The sequence below is a fragment of the Culex quinquefasciatus genome, chromosome 1 (assembly GCF_015732765.1).
Source record: "Culex quinquefasciatus strain JHB chromosome 1, VPISU_Cqui_1.0_pri_paternal, whole genome shotgun sequence".
Taxonomy (NCBI): Eukaryota; Metazoa; Arthropoda; class Insecta; order Diptera; family Culicidae; genus Culex; species Culex quinquefasciatus.
In genome coordinates, this window is record NC_051861.1 from 69167401 (window position 1) to 69186694 (window position 19294).

General features: G+C 41.6%; 1 protein-coding gene across 4 annotated transcripts in view; it reads left to right on the forward strand.

Annotated features, from left to right (window-relative positions):
- Positions 1-3117: 3117 nt before the first annotated feature.
- Positions 3118-19294, forward strand: part of LOC6049163 (venom dipeptidyl peptidase 4) — a 90136-nt gene continuing 73959 nt past the window's right edge. The window contains exons 1-2 of one of the 4 annotated variants that reach the window (XM_038267038.1): positions 3245-3843; positions 3976-4090. In XM_038267038.1, the coding sequence (XP_038122966.1) occupies positions 3781-3843; positions 3976-4090 (178 nt within the window). In that variant the 5' untranslated portion in view covers positions 3245-3780. Of the gene's footprint in view, positions 3143-3244; positions 3844-3975; positions 4091-19294 lie in introns of those variants that run through there. The other 3 variants (XM_038267036.1, XM_038267037.1, XM_038267040.1) reach the window with 3 other exon arrangements.

The following is a 19294-nucleotide window of genomic DNA, read 5'->3' on the forward strand; positions in this document are numbered from 1 at the left end:
TGTATAAAACCTAAAACAAAGATTAATAAATGATATTATATTTTTTACTTGTATTGGCCTGCAAAATCAAAATTAGACTCTGATTTTTTTTTAAATTTTACCCGGATTCTGTGCAAAATTTTACCCAGAATCTGTGTAATATTTTACCCACAATCTGTGTTAAATTTTACACAGATTTGACAGACAACGGTTGTACACAGTTCTGTGTACAAGGCTTTTACACAGATTCAGTGTATTCCAGGTTTTGAGCGATCTGTGTCAAATTTTACACAGATCTGTGTTATTTGGATTTTCGGTGGGAACTAACCGATCTGCCGAAGGGGAGGAAAGCTCTACGCTGCAAGTGAAATTGAATACAGAATCGGATAGATCTGTTGAGCGCTACAAAGCCCGCTTGGTAAAAGTAAATCTTTCCCTGCTCCTGAGGGGAACACCCTTGAAGAGTATCGGGGCCGGCATTTACAAAGCGGATTCAGTGGCAGTTTCATTCTCAACTTAATGTTAACATGTTAAGGTTAATGTTAACATTCCATAGGTCGCCTCCCTAAGGTGTCGTGATAAGGTCCAGTTTGTGACGATACACTACCTTCCCTTTACTAAGCAATCGATTCCAGAAGGGAAAAGATCACCAGTTGTGTTGGTCCGAGCCGGGATTTGAACCCCGATCTACCGCTTACGAGGCGGAAGCGTTACCACTGGGCTACGTGGCTCGGCTTGGTGATCAAGGGCTATTCGCAGATCAAGAGCGTCGACTACAGTGAGACGTTCTCACCTGTAGTCCGATACGCTACCGTCCGATACCTGATGTCGTTGGCTGCCAAGTTGGATCTCAAGGTGCATCAGATGGATGCAGTGACGGCGTTCCTGCAGGGTGACCTGGAAGAAGAGGAGATCTACATGGAGCAGCCGGAAGGATTCACGGAAGATTCACTCTCTCTCTCTCTCTCTCTCTCTCTCTCTCTCTCTCTCTCTCTACACTCCTCTTTATTCCTACACTTTCTACAGCCTAATATGATCTTTTTCCTTCACTTCTTCTTCGGGCCCCGACATCGATCGCAGCTCACCAGCGATGTCCACCTTCCTACACACTTCCACTCCCTCCTTCTTCTGCACTTCACTTCCGCTTTCTCAAGCTGACGCGCGCGTGCACGATCGCTTGCCGTCGAAGGTGGCTCTCCTCTGGAGCGTCGTCGATGGGCCCGTCTGCTATTCGTCATGGCCTCGCCTTCGGGACACAGTCGAGGGTGCCTGGAATCCCCGGATAGGCACTGATGGGCACTATTAAAAATAACTTGGCGGAACAGATGGTTGTCGATCAATCTGTTCGCTTTAGAGTAGTTCGGGGAATAGCACGAATCCGTGGACTCCCAGAATGATGACGGTTTTAGTTTTTCCCTTTGCCTCCTCATCTTCATCCGATCTTCACCCCTGATCTCCATCCTTCCTGTCACGACTCCTATCGCCTCCCCGCCCACAGCTAACAGCTCCTCTGGTGGCGGGTTATGGAAGTTCGTTGGTAGCGCTGACTGCACACTGGGATGTTGTTGGTGGACGATGAGCCGGGTCTTCGCTGGGAGAAAACCACCAGACACACAAACACTAACCAAACATGGTATTTTTACGAATTGACTACGCGATAGTCGCGGAGACCTTCACTAGTGAATTCCCGACGGTTACAAATGACCTATCGACCGTACAACAACTCGACGCCAACATTTCAAAAAGCATCATGTACAAACCATGCGTTTTGAGAAAAACGCATTTGAATGTTGAGCATCCATTTTCAATTCCCATTTTAATATAAAAGCAAAATAAGATGTTCTAATGATAAAAAACGATGTTCGTTTTTCTTCGCCGAATGTACATGGCGCTTTGTTCATGTTGCTTTTTTTTCGTCACGAGGTTCATGTAGTCTTTTGTTTGACAGGTTGAAAGGGCTATATAAACAGAGACTGCTGATGGCAGAGATTTTGTTTATGTTACTTTATTTAAAATCATGATTAAACAGACTTCACTGAAGTAAATTTTGCTCATATTTGGTGGAGAGGTAGCTTATTAGGAGTACTTTCAGAATATGCAATAAACCAGAAAGTGTCAAAATGTGCATAATGCCTTTTGAAATGTTACCGTCGAACTGAGGCCGGGACGGTGTTGTCACATTTCTCGTATAAAGAAATGCGGAAGGGGTCGGGGACTGGGATCGAACCCACAAAGAAAAAATATTACTGTGAATTTACATTATTCATCATGTACCAAAAGGTATCATGATAAATAATGTATATTTACATTAGATTCATTGAAATTTACATAACTTTTGTTGGAATAATTCAAATCAACAAATTCTGATTGGCAAATAGGAATGAGGAGCTCGACTTGGATTGCAGTAGGAAAAGGGTGTGGCCTATTTTCTATTTCAAAATTATTGAAGCGGGCAGCAAAAGGAAATTCTTATTTTAAACAGATGTTTCACAGGTAGGGGCAGCTTTCTCGTCGACGGCCAAGTGAAATTACGTTGGCCTGGAATTGAACGGACGACGGGTAGAATGTTCTGCTACCCGCTGCCAACTGAACCATCTTCGCATTTTGAAAACGAGCGTCTACAGAATCAACTTGTTCAGGTCGAGGCTCAGGCAGTGGGCCAGCGAAGTATGAGAGCAATAGAAAGAAAACAAAATATAACTATTTTTAGTTCGGGTAGTTTTGAAGTAAATGTTTCGCAGAAATACATTGGATATATGATTTACATTGAATAAGAATTTACAGGAAGCCGAACTCGGGTAGAAATTCATCAGATTTGAGTTTCCATGCTCAACGTTTCCATTTGATTTCATGATTTACATTAGAGTATGATTTACATTGGAGTAAATTCCATGACTTTTTGCTCTTTACATCATATTTCAACATTACATTGAGTGAGTTTACATAAGAAACAGCAAATACGTGCTGCGTAAATTTACATATTTTTTTTTTCTGTGAACGTCATTCTCGGCCTGGTATTTTTTTTCGTCTGGGGTTGAGCCAAAACAGTTTTGGAATCACTGGAAGTGCAAACATGGAGGCATAAACAACTAGTTGCTTTGGGACCTAATGTTAAAGTAAACAATTTACAACGATTTTTGAGGTACAAACTAGATGGGACCAGGTCAGTATTGTCACCCCGGTGCCGTTGTAACGATAGTTACATCACCCCAATTCGACTCTGTTCTAATGTGCGGGTGGTAGAATGGCATGTGGATACCTTATCACGCGCATGACAATTTTCTTGTGATAGCACCGCAGTGAATTTGTCGTCGCCCTTTTACTTCTCAAGTTAATACTTTCTCTATGCCTTCCTGAAGTCTTTTACGTTAATTTGGGATGACTCGTAACGAAGAGAGCATGTTTATCAAAATTATAAAAAGCATACATTTTGTACTGTGTGGAATGAATATTTTCCAACTCCAACAATAAGTGGGATAGAGTGCTATAGATAAAAGATTGATTCATCTCTGGTACATTTCATTGGAATGTGAATATAGGCGAATGGATGCTCAAGGACTTAAAAGAAAAAAAAAGTTGGGGTGTCTTTGTGATAAACCAGCTTTTTAAAGTGAACATAGAAACGGGTGGTTCTAGTCCAAGGTTTACTGTAATAAAAATAAAGGGAGGGAAAGAGGACGTGATTTTTCTCTACTTCAGTGAAGTCAAGTGCGATGGAAAATTGTTGGAAGTGATAACGTAGCAAATCAGTCTTCAGCTAAGGGAAGCTATTGAACGCTAGTGCATTGAAAGTGTGCAGTAATGAATACTGTTCAGAGTACAGGGCACGCAAATGTTAGAAATAAAAAGGACTCACAGTTCGAGGTAAAAGCGGCCTAAAAGGATTAATAACTTCCTACTAGTGAACATGAACTAGATGCATCTTGTATACTTCTAACATGAAATAACAACAGTGATTTAATGGAAATCTACCTTATTATCTTTTTTTTCATCTAGGAGCTAACTGTTTCTTCTTCCGAAAAAAGAAATTGGAGAGGAATTTTTATAGCTCTTTTAGTAATAGCCGCAGTTTTGGGCCTTATTGTATTTTCTATTCTGCTTCTTTCACCAGGTGCATTTTAATTCTAATTTCCCTTCATGTATACTATAAATGTGAATGTTTGCTTTTTTATTATTTTTTCCTTAACCTGTATTTCTATGAAATCACCCTCAATGTGCTTTCTATATATATATATATATATATATATATATATATATATATATATATATATATATATATATATATATATATATATATATATATATATATATATATATATATATATCTACAATTAATCTCAGCTGAGTGCAGGATATGCTGTTAAAGTGTCACAGTTGTAAGGTGAAAAAGTTACACAATCTTGAAGCGACTGCGTTGACCCGCTTTTGTGGCCCTGAAACAGAAAGGCGTGCGACCAATCGAAATTAAATCCAAATCATACCAATGTTAATCAAACAGTACCGTTATCTGGGGCGAATCAGGACTTCAGTCTGAATAGGGACAGCAGTTTTCAGAGCACTTAAAGCTTTTAAATTTGGAAAAAGATGAACACATTTTGTTGGGGTGAAAACCAATCAGAAAAATCAAAATATTGTGCTCCAACATGGTTAAAACTGCTGTCCCAATTCGCCCCATGTGTACCGATTCACCCCAGTTGACGGTAGCAACAGTAACTATTGCGTGCTGATGGCTTCCAAACAAACTGGACTTAAATTTAACTTTGCCCTGAAAGTGTGCTTTTTGTGATTACAAAGATTTTACAGTTAATTAAAAACTTAAAATATTTGCACTGTTTAAAAATCATGATTCACAAATTCAGTATCTGCATCTCCTGCGCTCAACTGTTTACATTATTTAACCTAATTATTAACAATTGGTAAGAGCTGACAAAAGTTTGTAAATTAAATCAAGAGCTGTTCATTTTAACAAGCTAAAGCATTTTCGATACCGTCGAGTGCGGCAAATCTGAGCACCTTGGACGAAATGGTACTGCTATACAGCTATATTTAAAAGAAGTTTGGATGGCTTAAAAGAGGATAATTAAAACACGTGTGTTACGTTAAGAGCGGTCGTTAAAAGACTATTATTTATTGTAAATAAAGTAAACAGGAACAGCTGCTGACAGTTCTGTTAGCGCAGTAGCGCGCAAAGGTAATGGGGCCGTGGTTGTCATCTCAACAATATTTTCGTTACTTTTATATTTCCAATTGATTTTGGTTAGAAAAAAATCAATGCAACACAAAAGGTGACTCGGGTCGTCCATATTTGGCTTTTGGCCAATTTGGTAAAAATATACCTTTCTTTTTGCGTTCTTACCTTACTGAGGAAAGGCTATAGAATCACTCGAAAAATGAACTTCTCAATTAGAACTCCTAGACCCACCTTCATGTATACATATCGACTCAGAATCAAATTCTGAGTAAATGGTGGGAGTGAATGTGTGGTGGGATGTTGATCAAAAAATTGTCACTCGATTATCTCGAAACTGGCTTAACCAATTTTGTCCGTTTTGGTCTTATTCGATCCGTCTTAGGGTCCCATAAGTCGCTATTAAAAATTATGCAGTTAAGTACTTCAAAAGTTATGCTGAAAAAACGATTTTGACTAAAGTTCGGAAGATTGTAAAATGAGTGGTTTTTGTAAGAAAACCCATCATGTTATACAATTTTAGAAAGGTATTTGAAAGACCTTTCCAACGCGTCCAAAACATTGAAGAATTGACAACCCTATCAAAAGTTATAAGCACTTAAGTGTTATTTATGCACTTTTTGGAGGCCGGATCTCAGATATATTGACACATAAGTGCCCTGCAATATGAAGATCTGACTACCCAGTCTAGTTGTATGATAGCACCTTTTAAATGTGAGGAAGGCATCAACCACCTAAGGGTGGATTAGGTAACGTTTTTTTTGTAAAGGTGGATAAATACTGGGAACATCTAGTAAGGGTGGCCACCAGATTTTGATTTTCAATTTCCCGGTTTTTCCTGGTTTTCTCCCGAAACCAGAAGGAATTTTCCGGAATGTTTATAATCAAATTACAATGTTTTTTAGGCTAACTTTAGTATCACCATACTTTTTGAACAACGCATATTTTACAAACATAAAATAAAAAAAATAAATCGTTTTGGTTTTTAAGAATTACATAAACTATTACTAGAAAGCAGAAAATGCCATTTAAATTGTTTAATTTTGTAGAAAAGATTTGCAAAAATACATTGTTATCAACATTTATGTAAATGCTCGTAAATTTTCATTGATAAATAGTTTTGTTAATTTCAATTTTAACCAAAAAAGTCTATTTGCTTTGCATCATTAGTCCAAACAAAAATTTATAAATAGGGTATATGACCCTATTTTGGACCTAGTACCTATTTTGGAACTATTTTTATTAATCGAGGTAGTTCAGGCTTTTAAAGTACGAATTTACTGAATCCAACCAACAGAAAGTGTAAGCAGGATCGTTTTGTAGCTTACCTCTTCCAAAAATGTTAACATTTTTGATTATTTCCGCTTGTTCAGCCACTTTTTCCAATGTCACTCGCATTTCCTATAATTTTCCTAGCACATCGATTAGGTCCAAAAATTTCGGCCTCGTTGCTTATCACTTTTGGCTCGGGACACCTTGTACAACTTTCTGTTTTTCACTAGCATCAAGCTATTTTCAGCCGGTTTCCGAGTAATGTAAGTGTTATTTATTTAATACTTATATGTTTTTAGTCACTAAACCGTTGAAATTACTGATCTATAGTTAAAAAAAACTCAATTGAAAAAATAATTTCAAATCAGCCGCGTTGGATCAGTTTTTGGAGCTACTTTTCCTTTAGTTCAAGGCTATCACCAATACATGTATAACAAGGTGTTGCCAGTTTTGTTTATGAATTTATTTCGATACTTAATTGAAATTTAATGCCAAGTTTTTACTTAACAATTTAGATTAGTTTTTCCGACTGTAATTATTTCAAATAAAACTAAGCTTTAAAAAGCAAATGATAAACAGAAACAATGAAAATATGATTTTTTAATGATAAACATGCAAATTAATAATAAAGGTAGGGATGATTTTTAAGACTGATTGCAATCTGACCTAAAATTTAAACTGATGTTGGTATATTTTTCTCGCAGCCTCATTTTCCTCAATTCAGCTGCACCTATTAATTAATATTTGCTTCAAAAACGCAATCTGGCTACCCTGCTGGAATTGAACTGGAAACGATTGAAAAACCAAAAGGGTCTAGTTCATTCAATCGTCAGCTGTCACCGCGACAGGCACTGTCAACCTTGCTCAAGAGTGGTTTCGATAAGGTCGTATGAATTTATTTGAAAAAATCTAGGGTTAGTTTTAAAAAGGTCCTAAGCGCTAGTCGATCAGTTTTCGATAAATATACGAATTATAAAAGTTAAAAATGCTTTGAATTGTCATCTGCACGTCTTTTAAATGCTCTCTACTGGAAAACAATAAAATAATCGACATCAGGGATACCCTCTGACTCGATTCCTTAGGCAAAAAAAGGTGCAGGTGGTTATGTTACACATGACCAGTATGACAAATAACTTTGCAAGATGATTGTTGAAATTTTCGATTAGAATGTCCGGTCCAAAGTCTCCTCTTATAATAACCGTCCTATCGAACTTAGGGGACGGAAATTGCAAGTGGAGCTGAAATAGAAATCGATGTGAAATCAATTTACTTTTCTTCACCATTCGAAAGTTACCAAGATGCGGGAATGTTTTTACAAGGCTGTTGCAAGCAATCGGCGGCAGTAAAGGAAATTTGAACAGCAGACATTAAAAATTACCCTTTACAGGGCTCTTAATGATTACAAGATAGTTATTCTAAATTTCCAGAAACAGATTTTCACAGTGGCACAAAAAAATGTGCATCGCAGTAGTCTATTTATTACTTCCTGCCTAATAAGCAATATATTTTAACTGCTTCATTTCAGATAATGGCCAAATGCTACTTTTTATGTCCAGTATCAAAAACCATAAAGTTTGATATCCATATTGCCCCAACTCTTACGGTCCAGCAAATGTCCCCCCACCGGAACATCCGCGGGGCCTCCGGTCACTCCGGATTGTGGCCGCTACTGCCGAAATGACAAATTTCATGTCCAGTATCAAAAACCATAAAGTTTGATAACCATATTGCCCCAACTCTTACGGCCCGGCAAACGTCCCCCCATCGGAACATCCGCGAGGCCTCCGGCCACTCCGATTTGTAGCCACTACTGCCGAAATGTCAAATTCCATGTCCAGTAGCAAAAACCATAAAGTTTGATACCCATATTGCCCCAACTCTTACGGTTCAGCAAATGTCCCCCCATCGGAACATCCGCGGGGCCTCCGGCCACTCCGGATTGTGGCCGCTACTGCTGAAATGTCAAATTTCATGTTCAGTATCAAATACCATAAAGTTTGATACCCATATTGCCCCAACTCTTACGGTCCAGCAAATGTCCCCTTATCGGAACATCCCCGGGGCCTCCGGCCACTCCAGGTGGTGGCCACTACTGCCAAAATGTCAAATTTCATGTCCAGTATCAAAATCCCTAAAGTTTGATACCCATATTGCCCCAACTCTTACGGTCCAGCAAATGTCCCCCCATCGGAACATCCGCGGGGCCTCCGGCCACTCCGGATTGTGGCCACTACTGCCGAAATGTCAAATTTCATGTCCAGTATCAAAACCATAAAATTTGATACCCATATTGCCCCAACTCTTACGGTTCGGCAAATGTCCCCCATCGGAACATCCGCGGCCTCCGGCCACTCCGGATTGTGGCCACTACTGCCGAAATGTCAAATTTCATATCCAGTATCAAAACCATAAAGTTTGATACCCATATTGCCCCAACTCTTACGGTTCGGCAAATGTCCTCCCATCGGAACATCCGCGGCCTCCGGCCACTCCGGATTGTGGCCACTACTGCCGAAATGTCAAATTTCATGTCCAGTATCAAAAACCATAAAGTTTGATACCCATATTGCCCCAACTCTTACGGTTCAGCAAATGTCCCCCCATCGGAACATCCGCGGGGCCTCCGGCCACTCCGGATTGTGGCCACTACTGCCGAAATGTCAAATTTCATGTCCAGTATCAAAAACCATAAAGTTTGATAACCATATTGCCCCAACTCTTACGGCCCGGCAAATGTCCCCCCATCGGAACATCCGCGAGGCCTCCGGCCACTCCGATTTGTAGCCACTACTGCCGAAATGTCAAATTTCATGTCCAGTAGCAAAAACCATAAAGTTTGATACCCATATTGCCCCAACTCTTACGGTTCAGCAAATGTCCCCCCATCGGAACATCCGCGGGGCCTCCGGCCACTCCGGATTGTGGCCGCTACTGCCGAAATGTCAAATTTCATGTTCAGTATCAAATACCATAAAGTTTGATACCCATATTGCCCCAACTCTTACGGTCCAGCAAATGTCCCCCCATCGGAACATCCCCGGGGCCTCCGGCCACTCCAGGTGGTGGCCACTACTGCCAAAATGTCAAATTTCATGTCCAGTATCAAAATCCCTAAAGTTTGATACCCATATTGCCCCAACTCTTACGGTCCAGCAAATGTCCCCCCATCGGAACATCCGCGGGGCCTCCGGCCACTCCGGATTGTGGCCACTACTGCCGAAATGTCAAATTTCATGTCCAGTATCAAAAACCATAAAATTTGATACCCATATTGCCCCAACTCTTACGGTTCGGCAAATGTCCCCCCATCGGAACATCCGCGGGGCCTCCGGCCACTCCGGATTGTGGCCACTACTGCCGAAATGTCAAATTTCATATCCAGTATCAAAAACCATAAAGTTTGATACCCATATTGCCCCAACTCTTACGGTTCGGCAAATGTCCTCCCATCGGAACATCCGCGGGGCTCCGGCCACTCCGGATTGTTGCCACTACTGCCGAAATGTCAAATTTCATATCCAGTATCAAAAACCATAAAGTTTGATACCCATATTGCCCCAACTCTTACGGTCCAGCAAATGTCCCCCCATCGGAACATCCCCGGGGCCTCCGGCCACTCCAGGTGGTGGCCACTACTGCCAAAATGTCAAATTTCATGTCCAGTATCAAAATCCCTAAAGTTTGATACCCATATTGCCCCAACTCTTACGGTCCAGCAAATGTCCCCCCATCGGAACATCCGCGGGGCCTCCGGCCACTCTTGATTGTGGCCACTACTGCCGAAATGTCAAATTTCATGTCCAGTATCAAAAACCATAAAATTTGATACCCATATTGCCCCAACTCTTACGGTTCGGCAAATGTCCCCCCATCGGAACATCCGCGGGGCCTCCGGCAACTCCGGATTGTGGCCACTACTGCCGAAATGTCAAATTTCATGTCCAGTATCAAAACCATAAAGTTTGATACCCATATTGCCCCAACTCTTACGGTCCAGCAAATGTCCCCCCATCGGAACATCCGCGGGGCCTCCGGCCACTCTTGATTGTGGCCACTACTGCCGAAATGTCAAATTTCATGTCCAGTATCAAAAACCATAAAATTTGATACCCATATTGCCCCAACTCTTACGGTTCAGCAAATGTCCCCCATCGGAACATCCGCGGGCCTCCGGCAACTCCGGATTGTGGCCACTACTGCCGAAATGTCAAATTTCATGTCCAGTATCAAAACCATAAAGTTTGATACCCATATTGCCCCAACTCTTACGGTTCGGCAAATGTCCCCCATCGGAACATCCGCGGGCCTCCGGCAACTCCGGATTGTGGCCACTACTGCCGAAATGTCAAATTTCATATCCAGTATCAAAAACCATAAAGTTTGATACCCATATTGCCCCAACTCTTACGGTTCGGCAAATGTCCTCCCATCGGAACATCCGCGGGGCTCCGGCCACTCCGGATTGTTGCCACTACTGCCGAAATGTCAAATTTCATGTCCAGTATCAAAACCATAAAATTTGATACCCATATTGCCCCAACTCTTACGGTTCGGCAAATGTCCCCCATCGGAACATCCGCGGGCCTCCGGCAACTCCGGATTGTGGCCACTACTGCCGAAATGTCAAATTTCATATCCAGTATCAAAAACCATAAAGTTTGATACCCATATTGCCCCAACTCTTACGGTTCGGCAAATGTCCTCCCATCGGAACATCCGCGGGGCTCCGGCCACTCCGGATTGTTGCCACTACTGCCGAAATGTCAAATTTCATGTCCAGTATCAAAATCCCTAAAGTTTGATACCCATATTGCCCCAACTCTTACGGTTCAGCAAATGTCCCCCCATCGGAACATCCGCGGGGCCTCCGGCCACCGGATTGTGGCCACTACTGCCGAAATGTCAAATTTCATGTCCGGTATCAAAAACCATAAAGTTTGATACCCATATTGCCCCAACTCTTACGGTCCAGCAAATGTCCCCCCATCGGAACATCCCCGGGGCCTCCGGCCACTCCGGATTGTGGCCACTACTGCCGAAATGTCAAATTTCATATCCAGTATCAAAAACCATAAAGTTTGATACCCATATTGCTCCAACTCTTATGGTTCCGCCAAATGTCCCCTTATCGGAACATCCCCGGGGCCTCCGGCCACTCCAGGTGGTGGCCACTACGGCCAAAATGTCAAATTGCATGTCCAGTATCAAAATCCCTAAAGTTTGATACCCATATTGCCCCAACTCTTACGGTCCGGCAAATGTCCCCCCATCGGAACATCCGCGGGGCCTCCGGCCTCTCCGGATTGTGGCCACTACTGCCAAAATGTCAAATTTCATGTCCGGTATCAAAAACCATAAAGTTTGATACCCATATTGCCACAACTCTTACGGTCCGGAAAATGTCCCCCCATCGGAACATCCGCGGGGCCTCCGGCCACTCCAGGTGGTGGCCAGTTCCAATGATCGACTCCGCGACTGGCATGTCTTAGCTGGTCCTTGCCTCCAAGCCATCTGCTCCCGGACCTCCAGGCAGTCTGCTACTGGGCCACCAGGCCATCTGCTTCTGATGTGTTCTCGTCGACGTCCAGCAATAGAATGAATTTTCGGGACCAACCGAGCCGAGTTTTGTTGGCTCGTCGACGATCCGAAAATTATGAGGTGGAGTGGGGGAGATTTTAGATACATCAATCTCACGTCTCTCGATTGACTGATTGGGAAACGTTCGTTCATCCAACAAGCGTGCACCAAAAAGAGGGGAAATTTGCCGAGAGGGGAATTCGTCACGTAACGTTTTCGCTTCGCGAAAATTTTGGATTAACACCACGTATAGAAACCTTAGGACAAAGTTCTTTGTCAATAAGTATTAAGGTTTAAGGGTCGCTTTTTATCGTTGTTGTTTATATGGGGAAAACGCAAAAATGTATGCAGAAAAACATCGTTTCAGTATTTTTCTGCCAGGTGGCGCGGGTCTTGCCCAAAATTGTCCAAGTGTAAGATTCTCAACTTTGCCGAAGGGTGCAAAACGATCCGAGATGATCCTGATTTTAGGTTATTTTTTTTTTAATATTTTCTTATGTACTTCTTATATACCCAGTATATAAGCCGATTTCTTTTCATCGCATTGCTAATAATTCATCAGGATCAACTCGGATCGTTGTGGACCCTTCGACAAAGTTGCAGGGAATTGAATTTCCTACAGGATCTCACACTTGGACTATTTTGGGCGAGACCCGTGCCACCTGGCAGAAAAATACTGAAATGATGTTTTCTGAAAACATTTTTGCGATTTTCCACATATAAACTTCAACGATAAAAAGCGACTTTTAAGGTGAAACGCCTCATCATCACCAATGTCGATGTGTTAGTGCGATGTGAGTGTATTGGAACGATGATGATTAACAGATTTGGCTCAAAATAGGCACAGTTACTTATTATTGCCTAAACAATTGAACCTAGGGGTATCTCTTGAGATTTCACAAAAAAATATTTTTCTTGCCAGCCTAATATATATAATTAAAAATACAGGTATTTATAACGTATTTTTACACAATGGACAGCGTTGGCTTATAATAAATTACACTTTTAGATTACTGCGTCAATCATATTAGAAACACAAATAAACCATAAATTTGATCAAAATATTTCGATTATTGTTCATTTTTCCTTATTCTGAAGTGTAACTGTATCTCCAGCTTTGAAAATTTATAAATTCTTGTGGGAATTTAAATCATTTCGAAAAAAACAATCTAAGAGATTTTGAAAGAAGAGGTGTGTGAAACAATTTCGATGAATGGAGAGCTAGTTTAGTCTTTGTGCACTTCGCAGTGTTGCTAGTTGGACAAATTGCAGCTTTCAGACCATCCCGGATCGTTTCCTGCAAGCTCCGGAAAGGAGAGATAAAATGAAATCATTGCAACTGTTAGGGTGGATTTTCATGGATTTTTCGATGACCGACATCGAAAACGGCTTTCGATGCTTGTGGTCATATTTTGCCGAAAACTCATTTTTATCAATCAGGTTAAATCGCAAAATGGTTTGGATTGATATTTTATGGTAGTATAAGCACAAACAAACACATACCCATCGCCGGAAAGTTGCGAAAATGCGATTTTCCGACTTTTCATTTTCGATGCACGAGCATCTTTAGACGACTGACATCGAAAGCATACTCACGACCATGCTTTGCTAAAATGTCCGTGCATTGAAACTCGATGCTCGTTCAGTGCCTTTTTGCTACCTCAGCGGCACCCTAGACACAAACCTAAATAACGCTTTGAAACGCTTGGTACGGGATGGGAATGAAACTTGACGAAACAAATCTATCTGTCAAACCAGACCTTGTCAACAATCAAAACAGCTGATTTTGCATGGTGAAATGGTGGACATTGTTTTGCAGGAGGAATCCATCCACCGGTGGTTGGATTTCGGAGCATTGTTTTACCGGAGGAATCCGTCCACCGGTGGTCGGATTTCAGGGCATTGTTTTGCAGGAGGAATCCGTTCACCAGTGGACGGATCGCCTGGCCAAGTTGACAAGAGGAACTTGTCCACCGGTGGTTGGATTTCGGTGCATTGTTTTGCAGGAGGAATCCGTCCACCGGTGGACGAATTTCAGGGCATTGTTTTGCAGGAGGAATTCGTCCACCGGTGGACGGATTGCCTGGCCAAGGTGACAAGAGGAACTAGTCCACCGGTGGTTGGATTTCGGGGCATTGTTTTGCAGGAGGAATCCGTCCACCGGTGGCCGGATTTCTGGGCATTGTTTTGCAGGAGGATGCCGTGCACCGTGCCGTGCCGTGGACGGATTACTTGCCTAAATTTTGCTTAAATTTCTTAAATTCCAAAATTTCTAAAAAAAAATTAAAATTTTCTTAAACTTATAAATTTACAAAGTTTTTTAAAATTTCAAAGTATTCTAAAATTTCAAAGTTTTCTAAATTTTAAAGTTTTCTAAAAATTTTATAATTTCTAAAATATAAAAAAATATATAATATGTCTTTACTTACTTTAATTTCTTCAATTCCTTTAATTTCTTAATATTTATAATTACCTAAATATCTTAAATTTCTTAAATTTTTAAAATTTGTTAAAAAATTTTAAATTTTTAAAATTTCTAAAATTTCTAAAATTTCTAAAATTTCTAAAATTTCTAAAATTTCTAAAATTTCTAAAATTTCTAAAATTTCTAAAATTTCTAAAATTTCTAAAATTTCTAAAATTTCTAAAATTTCTAAAATTTCTAAAATTTCTAAAATTTCTAAAATTTCTAAAATTTCTAAAATTTCTAAAATTTCTAAAATTTCTAAAATTTCTAAAATTTCTAAAATTTCTAAAATTTCTAAAATTTCTAAAATTTCTAAAATTTCTAAAATTTCTAAAATTTCTAAAATTTCTAAAATTTCTAAAATTTCTAAAATTTCTAAAATTTCTAAAATTTCTAAAATTTCTAAAATTTCTAAAATTTCTAAAATTTCTAAAATTTCTAAAATTTCTAAAATTTCTAAAATTTCTAAAATTTCTAAAATTTCTAAAATTTCTAAAATTTCTAAAATTTCTAAAATTTCTAAAATTTCTAAAATTTCTAAAATTTCTAAAATTTCTAAAATTTCTAAAATTTCTAAAATTTCTAAAATTTCTAAAATTTTTAAAATTTCTAAAATTTCTAAAATATCTGAAATTTCTAAAATTTCTAAAATTTCTAAAATTTCTAAATTTTCTAAGATTTTTAGAATTTTTATAATTTCTATAATTTCTAAAATTTCTAAAATTTCTAAAATTTCTAAAATTTCTAAAATTTCTAAAATTTCTAAAATTTCTAAAATTTCTATAATTTCTAAAATTTCTAAAATTTCTTAATTTTTTAAAAATTTCTAAAATTTCATTTATTCTTTTAATTCCTTAAATTTCTTTATTCTTTTAATTTCTTAAATTTCCTCAATTTTCTAAATCACTAAATTATTTCTTTAATTTCTCATATTTCTTGAATTATTTTTTAATTTCTAAAATTTGTTAAATTTCCCAAATTTTTTGAAATTCCTGAAATTTTTCCAATTTTTAGTCCACTCTATAGAGAATTTGCAGCTAAGCTAAAAGACACATGTCGCCACCAATGAACAAATAGCGTAAACCTATGATTTTTTTTGAAAAAATGTGTTTTTTCCTTCATAATCAACATTTTTATTAAACTTATGCCGGATTCGGATGAGAAAAAATATTTCCAACAATTTGGTGTACAACTTTCCAATATTTGTTTGATTTTTCTATGAGTAAACTGTAAATTTAGAAAAAGATAGTAATTTGGACTATTTGGTAAGAAAGTCTGTCAAAAATCAATAAAAAATTGTTGAATATACGTAAACACATCTGTTATCAATTATAAAACTGTTTATTTCATTGATATAAACGGGGAAAATAATTTTAAGTGTCCCAAAACATGTTTTTTTTTTAGAAAAAGTCAAATATTTCTGCGCGCCCAAAAAATGTTCTCGTCTTTTGCAACCAGTTTCATTAAGATTGATGCAGGGAACCATGAGAAATAAGCAATTTTGTTCTTCAATCCAGCAGAAAGAAACACGATTTTTGGCAAGTAACCTCATTTTGGCGCCACCTACATTTGAAACACAGTCGCGCTGCAAAACCTCAGTTATCTCTCATCTTTTTTGCATGATTTTTCGCAACGAACATGAGGCAAAAGGTTTTATTTAATTAAATTATGCGCTAGTCTAATCATGCGCCTTTTTGAAAAAGATTTATTGAACAACATCAGCTTATTTCAAAAGTTGTTCTGTAGTTCCGATCGGCACGCAATGCTGCTTTGTTTAGTTAAATTATGCGCTAGTCTAATCATACGCCTTTTTGAAAAAGATTTATTGAACAACATCAGCTTATTTCAAAAGTTGTTCTGGAATTCCAATCGCCACGCAATGCTGCTTTGTTTACGTTTGAATCTGTCATCTGTCCATCCTTCGTTAACTTGCATGCAAGTGTTCCTTATTCCGGAAAGTCGATTTTGGGGTTGTGTCTAAGCTAAATGAAGTAACGCAAGCCACGAGCATCGAGTTGGTTCGATGCTCGTGCTCTCGATGTCGTTGCACAATCCATGAAAATCCAGCCTTACAGGTTATGGGCCTGTTCGAACGCGTTTGTTCGAGTTAAAAAGTTTTCGCCGCGAGTTTTTTCGGAAGTTTCGCGATCGAAATGTCCACGGGCGGAGACGGAGCTGATGCTACCGGGCGCGCTGCCACAAAGCAAACCCTGTCGAATCTGCCGCCGATGGAGCTCCTGATGGGCCGTGAAAACTGGCCGGATTGGAAGTTCGCTGTGCAGACGATGTTGGAGGTTGAAGGCCTTTGGGACGCAGTTGAACCGGCAGCAGGCGCCGTGGTCGACCCGGTGATGGACAAGTTGGCCAAGGGACGGATCATCCTCATGGTCCACAAATCGAACTTCCACCACCTCAGGGGGGTGCAAACGGCGAAGGAAGCTTGGACGAAGCTCGAAAATGTCTTCGAGGATTCCGGATTGACTCGACGGATGGCGCTAATCAACAAATTGACGTCGACGAGGCTGGACAACAGCGAGTCGATGCAGGCGTTTGTGTCCGACATCCTGGATGCCGCACACCAGTTGCGCGGAATCGGCTTTGACGTGACGGATGAGTGGGTCGGATCGTTCCTGCTCAACGGATTGCCAGCATCGTATCGTCCAATGATTATGGCCTTGGAAAATTGCGGCCAAGCAATCACAGGGGATCTAATCAAGACGAAGCTGCTGCAGGAGGTGTCTGTTCCGTCGGAGGGGGCCGCGTTCGCCAGCAACAAGCAGCACAAGAAGTCGACGAAAAGCCACCAGAGCAATCCACCCAGCAGTCACCCGAGCACATCCAAAGGACCGAAATGTCGGCGCTGCCACAACTACGGTCACATCGCTCGTGATTGCAAGATGAAGGAGCCGAAGAAGGACGGAAGTGCTGGGTGCACCGTGTTGTCGGCACTCAACGAGGAGGATGACAACTGGTACTTTGACTCCGGCGCATCGAACCATTTTTCGAAGTCGGACGCGATGCTGGAGGATCTTCAGCAGTATGGAGGAACTGTGGTTGCAGCCAACAGAGGGGCGATGAAGATCGTGGCGAAGGGGCGGATGCAGCTCACCCCGAAAAGTTGCCCGGATTCCCCGATCGTCGTGAATGACGTGCAAGTCATCCCGGAGCTGTCATCGAACCTGCTGTCAGTCAACCAGATCGTGAAGCGAGGCTGCACGGTAATCTTCAACTCCGTTGGAGTGAAGGTGCTGAACTCGGACGGTGACGTCATGGCAACTGGAACTCGTTACCGGGAACTGTTCAAGCTCGATCTGCGATCGCAGGAAACGAAGAGCGCACTCGCTTGCTCGTCTGCGGTTGGTCTCGAGGTCTGGCACCAGCGCCTGGGACACCTGAATTTGCCGAGCGTTCGAAAGCTAGCCAGAGGACTCGCCAACGGGATCAAGATCGTCGGAGCCGACAAGGAGGACTGCAAGGTGTGCCCGATGGGGAAGCACACACGACAGCCGTTCAACAAGAAGGGTTCGCGCGCTACCGGGATGCTCGATGTGGTTCACACCGACATCTGTGGACCGTTCGAAGTACCATCGATGGGCGGAAGCAGATACTACATCCTGTTCGTGGACGACCGTTCTCGAAAGATGTGGGTGTTCTTCCTGAAGACGAAGTCGGAGGAGGAAGTCTTGAGAACCTTCAAGGAGTTTCACCGGATGGTCGAACGGCAGTCCGAGCGCAAGCTGAAGGTGCTGCGAAGTGACAACGGGAAGGAGTACGTGAACAACGGTATGAGAAGCTACCTGAAACAGCACGGCATCGTGCACCAGACGACAAACCCCTACACCCCAGAACAAAACGGCATGTCCGAGCGCGGAAACCGCACAATTGTTGAGCGCGCTCGATGTCTACTGTTCGGAGCTGGACTGGAGAAGAAGTTCTGGGCTGAAGCCGTGGGCACAGCTGTTTACCTGCTCAACCGGTCTCCCACGCAAGGTCACGAATCGACGCCGGAAGAGGTTTGGACAAGCAAGAAGCCGAATTTGTCGCACCTGAGAATCTTCGGCACCAAAGCGATGGTCCAAATCCCCAAACAGAAGCGACGGAAGCTGGACCCGAAGTCGCACGAGTGCATCTTTGTCGGCTACGACGAACACGTGAAAGGGTATCGGTTCTACGACCCGCAGTCACGGAAAGTCTTCAGCAGCCGCGAGGTCCTCTTCATCAACGAAGGCGTACTGGAGAAGCAGGAGGATCAACGTCAAGAGCAAGTGGTGCGGCTGGACATCGAACCGTACGTGCCGCCGACAGCAAGTGGATCGCCGAATCGCTTTGTGGAAATCGACGACGCCACCGGGAACGAGCTGGAGAATCCCGACACGGACCGTGTCCCGGATGTCGACAACAGCGAGGACGAGTTTCTCGGGTTCGAGGAAACAGCTGGCTCAGTGACCGACGTGACCTCCGTGCTCCCACCGCAATCATCTTCAAATCCTCCGTTGTCACCGGAGTTGAGGCGCAGCGGTCGGGAGCACAAACTTCCAGGCAAGTACGATGATTTCCATGTTTCGCTCAGAGGTTTGCCGCGTCCCAATCCCTTACAGGAGGTCGAATCAACCGATACCAGCGACGACGACGCCAGCGAGGACAACTCGTCGGAGGAATCCGATAACCCGGTCCCGCCGAATCGCGACACGAGCTGCGTGGTGGCCACAGCCAGGAATCTGGCAGTCGACGGCGATCCCTTGTCCCACAAGGATGCGCTGTCTCGAGAGGACTCTGCAAGCTGGAAGAAGGCCATGTTCGACGAGTACGAG